Below are 9,485 nucleotides of genomic sequence, written 5' to 3'. Positions count from 1 at the left end.
ATATACATATATATATACATGTGTATATATATATATATTATATACACACACAAAAAAAAAATAATTATTATATATATGCTTTTATACCCCCTCTAGGAAAATCTTGTTGGCCTATAAGATGCTACTGGACTCGAATTTAGCTGTTAAAAATATCACTTTGGGTCATTTTGGGAGTTGGAGCATCTTACGGAACGGAGGGGCAAGATTCCCCCCCCCCCAAAAAAAAGCTGCGTCTCGTACATTTTAAGGGAGAAGAGCCAAGAAACCTGCAGGCAGCTATGCCCAAGACCCCCTCCCCCCCCCCAAAAAAGGGCCACTTTTCTCCTACCGTGGGGCAAGGGGAGGGTCTTCCCCGCAACAAGGACCCCCGGGCCGCTTCTCTCCGCCCCCCTCAAGTGGCAACAACCCGCCCCTGTCAACGGATTAGAGGACGGGGGAGGCCATACCTCACCCGCCCAAGAAGTCGCAGCTTCTAGACCGGAACCGGAAATGGCCGGGAGCGGAGCGAGGGCGTGCGAGACCGTCTCCTTGCGGCCCATTGGATGAGCGGGGGCCGCGTGACGCCTGGCACGCCAGCCAATCACAGCGCGCCTCCGAAGATTCGGTTCCCTCCAGTCGTCTGCGCGAAGAGTGGCCCCCTAGGGGTCAGTGGAGGAAGAGTGCCGGAACGCACAGGGCGCAGGCGCAGAAGCCACCCTCGAGCCTGCATTATTACTCGGGGATGCGTAAGGCTGCCAGCCTCCAGGGAGGATCTCCCGGGGACTACAGCTTCTCTCCAAACTGCAGAGATCAGGTCCCCTGGAGAAAAATGGATGCTTTGGAGCAGTGCTCCCTCTAAGCTGAGTCAGTGTGGGCTAGCTCACAGTTTTTTAGCCTCCAGCTCATACATTTTTGTCTTGGCTCAGGAAGGGGATGGCTCCAGAGCAAACTAATCTATGCAGCGGCCAAATCGCTCGCTCACAACTTTAATGCCAGTAGCTCACAAAGTAGAAGTTTTGCTCACAAGACTCCACAGCTTAGAGGGAGCATTGCTTTGGAGGGTGGGCTCTGTGGCATTGCACCCCACTGAGGTCCCTGTGCTCCCCAGGCTCCGACCCCAAATCTCCAGGAGTTTCCCAGGTGCGCCTTAAAGACTAACTGCGGGGTTTGGGGAGAGGACAGATCTCTGCAGGGGTTAATGCCATAGAGTCCACCCTCCAAAGCAGTCCTTTTCTCCATGGGAACCAATCTGTATCATCTGGAGATCAGTTGTAATAGTGGGATGTCTCCACTCCCCACCTGGAAGTTGGCAACTCTACACATGCATGATCTTGTCTCCACATGCCAACTACAGGGTGGAACAAATAAACATCAGAAAAAAGCAAGGGTCCAGGAGCACCTTAAGGACTAACAAAATTTGTGGCAGGGGAGGAGCTTTCATGACTCACTGCTCACTTGGTCAGAGAGCAGTGACTCCCAACATTTCCTGCCTTGCCACATGTTTTGTCAGTCTTTACAGTGTTCCTGGACTCCCGCCCTTTTCTCCTGCTACAGGCAGACTAACATGGCCACCCATCTTGAAGAAGTGAGCAGTGACTCCCGAAAGCTCATCCCCTACCACAAGTTTTGTTCATCCTTAAGGTGCTCCTGGACTCCTGCCCTTTTCTCCTGCTACAGACAAACAGGGCTACCCCAGGGCTCTTTTTGTAGAAAAAGCCCAGCAGGAACTCATTAGCATAATAGGCCACACCCAACAGCAGGAACTCATTAGCCTATTAGGCCACAACCCTGACAGCACAGCTCATTAGCATATTAGGTCGCACCCCCATGTTACCAGAAGTGTGGTCATCCAGCCACACCCACCTTTTGCTTCTAATTCTGTTTACCTTGTTTGTTGTCAAAACCCAGGGCTTTTTTTTTAAACAGGAACTCCTTTGCATGTTAGGCCACACCCCCTAATTGTAGCCAATCCTAATGAGTTTCTGCTGTTGGGTATGGCCTATTATGTTAATGAGTTCCTGCTAGGCGTGGCCAACTTGGGAGCCAGCCGGAACTCCGTTCCTGTGCGTTCCTGCCCCAAAATAGCCCTGCGGCTACCCATCTTGTAGAAGTGGAGCAGTGACTCACGAAAGCTCCTCCCCTGCCACAAATTTATCTGAAGAAGTGAGCAGAGACTCACAAAAGCTCCTCCCCTGCCACATGTTTTGTTAGTCTTTAAGGTGCTATTGGACTCCTGCTCTTTTCTACTGCTACAGACAGACACGGCTACCCGTCTCAATCTATCCGTGTCCCATACAGACTGTCCGTGCAACCCTCAGCATGGCCCTAAACACTGCTCCTGCATTTTTGCCCAAATGGTCATGCTCATTTAGAAGCACCAATTATACTGCATTGGGACCCATTGATCACCACACTCAGCCCTCCTACCTGAGACACACCCTGTGGATTCTGTAGAAAGAGAGTTACCAACACTTAAAACACTCCCTTTGACCCAGGAACCCTGGCCGTCAACCCAGAGGTTGGATAGCTGGCTGTTGCAGTCACAAGTAAAGGACGATTAACTCTGGACACGCTCAGAGGCACTGCCAGCTTTATTAATTGTTTCACATCTTTCCAGGGGCTGAGCCACGACGGCACTTAAAACAGATTACAGGGCTGAAAAGTAAGACAGTAGAAATGGATAAACAGGACCCTGTGCGCGGCAGATGTACATGGTACGCAGGGAGTTAAGTCCAACTTGAACCGGATCCGTCCAACATTAGTCACATTCCAAAATACAGGGAAATAATTGCCTTTATAATAACGATTGTGATTTCCATGCCCTGAATTCTTAAAAATTCCTCACCGCTCTATAATCTTTTATTAGGTACGGAGGCCTTGTTTTTCCCTTGTATTGATACAAAGCAGGAGAGAAACTGGTTAAGTGCTTTTCAAAATATAGTGCAATATCTGGAAATCTTTGCAAGAGCTGTGCCTTTTAAATCTCAGGTGGAACCAGCGGCAGTGCCTTTTGGGGACAGGCCTATGCTTTGGCCTCAACCAAGCTCAGAATCTGGTAGAAACACTCGGAAGGGAGAATCCTCACAAAACATTTACCAGCAGAGGAGGGAGGCAACGTAGCCTCGATCTGGAAGAGAAAATACAGCGCAAGGCAATTCCCAGGACAGTGCTAGCACCTTTGTTACCTTTTGCCCCATAACTTGAGTCCAGTTTAAGACTGTATAGGATGAGAAGCGCATGGTGAAAACACCGTAAACCACAAGCAGCTTGGCAAGAATCCCGCTGTTCTGCAGAGTGACATTTCTATGGCCTAAATAGTGATGTTTCTGAGGCCTAAATTGACATTTCTGAGGCCTAAATTGACATTTCTGAGGCCCTAAATAGTGATACTTCTGAGGCCTAAACTGATATTTATGCCTAAACAGTGACGTTTCTGAGGCCTGCCCTAAATTGACGTTTCTGAGGCCTAAATAGTGACATTTCTGAGGCCTAAATAAGCGACATTTCTGAGGCCTAAATTGACATTTCTGAGGCCAAAATTGACATTTCTGAGGCCTAAATAGTGACATTTCTGAGGCCTAAATAAGCAACATTTCTAAGGCCTAAATAAGCGAAATTTCTGAGGCCTAAATAGTGACATTTCTGAGGCCTAAATAAGCGATATTTCTGAGGCCTAAATTAGCGACATTTCTGAGGCCTAAATAAGCGACATTTCTGAGGCCTAAATTGACATTTCTGAGGCCTAAATAGTGACATTTCTGAGGCCTAAATAGCAAATGGACATTTCTGAGGCCTAAACAGCCCCATAAAACATAATCCGTTTCTGAAATGCGGAGTGACCCCAACCGACCACATTTCAAATGTGTACAAAATTTCATTTCAGCTCCAATCCATGCCCTCCTAAGACCATATTCCTTTTCCCCACAAGCTTGAGAGAACCACAGTCTACAGACCACGCCGCTGTAGACTGTCAACTAAAAGGTCTGGAAAATCAACACAGTCCCTCCAGGGGAAGGACATTCACAACCCCCCAGTACCACCCAAAAACGGTGTTGTCTCATATCTCCCTCACCCCTGCTCCCATAATGCTTTCCTGCTCTTCTGTTTTGGGCACAACCGCCCTGCAAGCTAAGTAGGATTGTCTCCAGCAGACACACCTGGATTTTTAAAAAGTGGTATAAAATGTCACTTCCAAGACGTTCCCCTTCTGGGGAGTAATGGGAAGGGAGCAAAAGTCTGCACTATGGTACAAAAAAAAAAAGAGTTCATTCTACATTAAACATTTCAATCATTTTTTTTAAAAGCTCTCCAATGTGAAGACTTGGAAAGAGGCACTGGACGTCAATCAGAGTGGATGGTACTCGATTAGAAGGACCGGCAGTTCTCTACGATGGCCTTGTCTACCTTGTACCTCCGTGGGGTTAAGAGGAAGTAAAATAAAAGGAGTGAAACTCCCGGTGACGGGACTGGAGCAGAACCGAGTTGGAGAGCGCAGGACCACGTGTTTGCTCTCGCGATAAGGCTGGGGGGAGAAGTGCTAAAGACAGGGGTGGGATGGTGGGGGATCTTTGCCCCTCCTGGAAGGTCAACATTTTGCCCTGCATCCCAACCAACCTTGTTAAAGAGCAAGGTGGTATCGCTGGCCCATTTTACAGATGGGGAAAACTGAGGAAGACATACGGGGAGAGCAAATGAAGGCACCCCCGGTCTGATCTTACAGGTAATGCCTCTCCCCTCCCACTGAACTAAGTAGTGCCAGTTTTCCTTCTAATTTCTGTTTTGCCTGCGTCCCCACAGGGAAGGCCTCCACGGTCCCTCATACAGGCGACAGCAGAATTCTTCCCTTCAAATCGCCAGCAGGGAACACGTCCCCGGTCTGTCTACCCAAGGCGCGCCCTGCAGTCGGTACGGTTCAAGGTGGAGAGCGAGGCCTCTTCCCAGAGAGGCTCCGGCGGGCCACGATCCTTCACAAGTTCCCCGAGGTGCCGGCCGCCGTCAGCTTGGCCTCCATTTCCGCCTTGGCTTCAGCCTCTTTGTACTGGCTGGGAAACAAGCTGCTGCCCACCAAACTGGCCATGCCGTCTGGATCGCTCTCCCCAGAGAGCGGGAGGGGGACAGAGATGCCGGAGTGGAGGGCGTAAGTGTCTAGGAGGAATTCGGGGTCTGCCCCGTCGGGGAAGTCCATAGCGCTGGGCAGCAGGACGTCGCTCAAGCTGGGGCTGGCGTAAGAAGTGAAGTCGGGGAGCAGGCCGTAGTCGTCGAAGGTCTGCGGCAGCGTGATGTGCTCCAAGCCGGATAGGAAATTCCCGTCTTCCAGGTGGGTCATGGGGCCAGCTGGAACCAGAACAATGACATTACCACCCCTCGCTCCTTAGCAAGGCCGCTAAGATGACGCAAAGCTCTCTCTCCAAATACGAGACAGGCCTCTCCGGTCAACATTCCCCCCTTCCTTCAGTTTTTGAACCCAAAATTCCGGTGGAACCCCTGGACTAATACAGGGGTACCCTCAAAGAGCCCCATCACGCCTGACAAGCCCGGCGGTGACGTCATCACATCGGGCAAGTCATGCGGGGGATGCTCCAGCGCTTGAGTATAAAACTCTATGGTGACCATAGAGCCCCCTCCCCCCCCCCGATTGCTAGAGTGTCCCCCTGCACAATGTGCTTGCCGTCATGATGTCACTTCTGGGTGACGTCATCACAGCGTGTGCGATTTGTGCATGCACCAGGCGCTCCAGGTGGGGCTTTGCTCAGCAAGGCTTCCCTTTTGCCACTGAAGATTTGATTGGCAGTACAGATTTTTAAAAAATATTGCTTTAGCGGCAGCCAGTGTTCCCTCTAACCCGAGTTAGTGTGAGCTAGCTCACAGTGCTTTAGCCTCCGGCTCGCACCTTTTTGCCTTCGCCTGGGAAGGAGGGCTCCGGAGCAGATTAATTTACGCAGTAGCCAAATCGCTCGCTCACAACTTTAAATGCCAGTCGCTCACAAAGTAGGATTTTTGCTCACAAGACTCCACAGCTTAGAAGGAGCGTTGGCGGCAGCCACCACCAAAGCACCTGGATCTATTCTGTTACTGAAGGTAAACTATGGTAGCCAGGGCTATTTTTTGGCAGGAACACACAGGAACGGAGTTCCGGCTGGCTCCTGAGTTGGCCACGCCCAGCAGGAACTCATTAGCATAACAGGCCACACCCAGCAGTAGAAACTCATTAGGATTGGTTACATTAGAGGGGGTGTGGCCTAACATGCAAAGGAGTTCCTGCTAAAAAAAAAGGCCCTGGGTTTTGACCACAAACAAGGTAAGCAGAATAAGAAGCAAAAGGTGGGTGTGGCTGGATGACCACACTTCTGGTAACATGGGGGTGCGACCTAATATGCTAATGAGCTGTGCTGTCAGGGTTGTGGCCTAATAGGCTAATGAGTTCCTGCTGTTGGGTGTGGCCTATTATGCTAATGAGTTCCTGCTGGGCTTTTTCTACAAAAAGAGCCCTGATTGGTAGCCATTCTGTGACTGGCTCCATCACCTGCGGCAGCCATTTTGTGGCCACCATTCTGCAGCTGCGCTCACCATGCTGTGTCAGAATTCCAGATATGCCTACAGGCTCAACAAGGTTGGGAACCCCTGGACTGATAAATCTTTCTCCCACCCTTCCTCCAAAATGCTTAGGAAGGCATGTGGTTCTCCCCCATCCTCCATTCTATCCTCATGATGACAACCCTGGGAGAGGTGAGTTAGGCCGAGAGCATGTGACTGGTACGACACTGGAGAGCCAGTTTGGTGTAGTTGTTAAAGAGTGCAGACTCTAATTCGGGAGAACCAGGTTTGATTCCCCACTCCTCCACATGCAGCTGCTGGTGTGACCTTGGGTCAGTCACAAGTTCTCTCAGAGCTGTTCTCTCAAGAGCAGTCCTCGAAAGAGCTCTCTCAGCCCCACCTACCTCATGGGGTATCTATTGTGGAGGGGGAGGGGGAGGAGACTAAGCCGCTCTGAGATTCCGTGGCAGATTAGAGATTTGAACCCAGATCTTGTAGTGTCCAACTCTCAGAGTATTACACTACATTAGCTGTCAGAGACGTTACCTGTGTGATTTCTTCATAACCCTGAAATAACTGTGGGGGACATTTGTAGGAGAAAAAGGATGCCTTGGAGGGTGGACTGTATGGCATTGCACCCCACTGAGTTCCCTGTCCCGTCCCCCCCGCTATATCCCCAAATCTGGAGAAGTTTCCCAGCCTGGATCTGGCCACCCTAGCCCCAATCGAGGCAGGCTTCGGCCTAGTCTCACCTAACTGACCTGTTGACGGGGTCAGGTTGAAATGGTCCATGTAGCCGGGCTTCTTCTTCTTCCTCTTCGCTTCAATCCCGTGAGGATCTGGCGAGGCAAAAGCCAAAAGGAAACCTTCAGGGCCGTTACCGCACTGAGCCACGGAGTGCAGATGCATGAAAAAGACCGACTCCGGACCCATTTCCTTGGGCAGGGGCACAGGGGACCAAGAGCGCACAAACCTGAGCCAGAGAGCTCCTCCAAGACATCCGGCATGCCCTGTTTCCGCTTCTTGTTCACTCGGTACGTATCTGCAGAGAGAGGCAACCAGGCTTATCAGCGCGAACCGCAAGCAGGACTATTCAAGTCTTTGTGAGAAAGCATACAGAGAGAAAGCTGAATAAGAGAAAAGTTTTCACCGAGCGTGAGCATTATGCAGAGAGACAGCATGCAAAGATGAATGCTGAGCAGGAAAAGATTCACTGAGTCGACACATATTCTGCTCTGAAGAAGCCTCATGAAACAGGTGTTGGAGCAAGACCGTCTGCAGATTCATGAATTTTATGCTATTTGTCTACAATCCAATACTCTTACAAGGAAGGCACAAAAGATTTACTGTTTGTAAGGACTTTAGATTATTAGCCTGTGCTTGTCAACACTGTGGAATCATTTTCCGATGTCTGTTCTTGTACGAAGTGCACAGAAATGTATTCGTATGAATACTGACCTTTAAAAAAAAAAACCTAGAAAAGAGAGATATTCCGTTCGTAGGGCTGCCAAGTGGGGGCGGGGGGGTGGGTAAACCCCCGCTTTGGAGGCCCGATTTCCACCACTGCGGAATCGGGCCCCGGGGGGAACCCGCCCCCCGAAGCGCAGTGTCACAGGAAGTGACGTGCACGTCGACCACGTTGGGGGCGTGGCCCAGATCGGGGAGGGAAAACTCTACAGTTTTCCCCTCCCACGATCGTGGCCACGCCCTCAACGTGGTCGACGTTGCGTGTCACTTTCTGTGACGTGCTGGAGGCGCGCGAGGGCGCATCCAGTGATGGCTCCCGGAGCCAGCCAAGGCTCCCCCGCCAGTGAGTATTTTCGACTTGGGAACCCTATCCCTTCGTAAACACATAATGATTGCGGTTGACTATTTTCTACTCGCTTATCCCGTGATCTCTCTTTGGTTACCCTAACTTCCAGGTGGTAGTTGGATATCTCCTGGGATTAGAACTGATCTCCAGGTAACAGAGATCAGTTCACTTGGAGAAATGGGCTGCTTTGCAGGGCGGGCTCCAGGCCTGTAGCTACAGTGGGACATCTTGGTAGGCTTGCCAAGTCCCCCCGGGGGGTGGGGAAACCCCCGCCCCAGAGGCCCATTCCCCGCTGGCGGTGGATCGGGCCCCGGGGGGAACTCCACCCCGATGTGCACGTCACCAGGAAGTGATGTGGGCACGCCGGGCAAGCTGGTGGCAGGGCCACGGTCATCTGAGGGAAAACTCTATGGTTTTCCCTCGGATGGTCGTGGCCCCACCCCGGCGTGCCCGCGTCACTTCCGGGTGATGGAATGCGGCACACGCGTGCTCCAGCTGCCAGCCGGGAGTCCCCCGCTGTGGCTCAATTCACACTTGGCAACCCCTACATCTTGGGGCCCAGCCCCCCGACTTCCCATCCAGTCTAGGCCCCCCGACTTCCGATTTTTTATTTGTGGCACTCCCTTGGGGGGGGGGTGTCTGCGTGGGGTGCCCCCCGACATTTAAAGGCCCCCCTGATTTAAAAAACCCTGGCTACGGCCCCGGGGGGCTCTCGGGTTGCCAAGTCTTACCAGTTTAATAGCGGGGGGAGTCCTGGCCCGTTTCCGGGAGTTCTCTCTCGCGCGCAAAGCGTGCCCCGCGATGACGTCACACGGAACTGACGTCATCATGCTGGGCACGTTGGGGGCGGGACCGCTACCATTTGAGGGAAATCCATAGAGTTTCCCCTCGAATGCTAGAGCGTCCCCCCCGCAACGTGCCCGGCATGATGACATCACTTCCGGGTGATGTCATCGCACTGGGCACGTCTCCCCATGCCCGGCAATTTGGGGGTGGGGTTCCCACTGACGGCCCGATCTGGGCCGGTGGGTAAGGGACCCATCAAGCAGGGTTTCCTCTGCCCCCCCTGGGGGACCTGACAACCCTAGTGGGCTCTATGGCATAATGCCCCTTTGGGGTCCTCCCCCTCCCCGAACCCCACCCTCCTCAGGCTCCAACC

The 9,485-nt window shown here is 52.0% G+C and overlaps 2 protein-coding genes across 7 annotated transcripts in view; both read right to left on the bottom strand.

The window, feature by feature from the left end:
* The window catches only part of CLASRP (CLK4-associating serine/arginine rich protein), a 57,483-nt gene extending 56,989 nt beyond the window's left edge, over positions 1-494 (bottom strand). For 5 of the 6 annotated variants that reach the window (XM_015427255.1, XM_015427257.1, XM_015427258.1 and 2 more), the window contains exon 1: positions 329-459. The gene's annotated coding sequence lies outside the window, so the exon portion shown is untranslated. Of the gene's footprint in view, positions 1-328 lie in introns of all 6 variants that reach the window. The other variant, XM_015427256.1, reaches the window with a different exon arrangement.
* A 2,063-nt stretch (positions 495-2,557) lies between these two features.
* RELB (v-rel avian reticuloendotheliosis viral oncogene homolog B) overlaps positions 2,558-9,485 on the bottom strand; it is a 41,742-nt gene continuing 34,814 nt past the window's right edge. The window contains exons 10-12 of the mRNA XM_015427254.1: positions 7,487-7,555; positions 7,266-7,352; positions 2,558-5,313 (exon numbers count right to left, since the gene is read on the bottom strand). Of these exons, the coding sequence (XP_015282740.1) occupies positions 4,946-5,313; positions 7,266-7,352; positions 7,487-7,555 (524 nt within the window). The 3' untranslated portion in view covers positions 2,558-4,945. The remainder of the gene's footprint in view (positions 5,314-7,265; positions 7,353-7,486; positions 7,556-9,485) is intronic.

This window comes from Gekko japonicus, unplaced genomic scaffold (genome assembly GCF_001447785.1).
Source record: "Gekko japonicus isolate JY-2015 unplaced genomic scaffold, Gekko_japonicus_V1.1 scaffold1389, whole genome shotgun sequence".
NCBI lineage: Eukaryota > Metazoa > Chordata > Lepidosauria > Squamata > Gekkonidae > Gekko > Gekko japonicus.
Note: the sequence above shows the minus strand (reverse complement) of the source record. Positions and strands in the feature narration are given on the sequence as shown.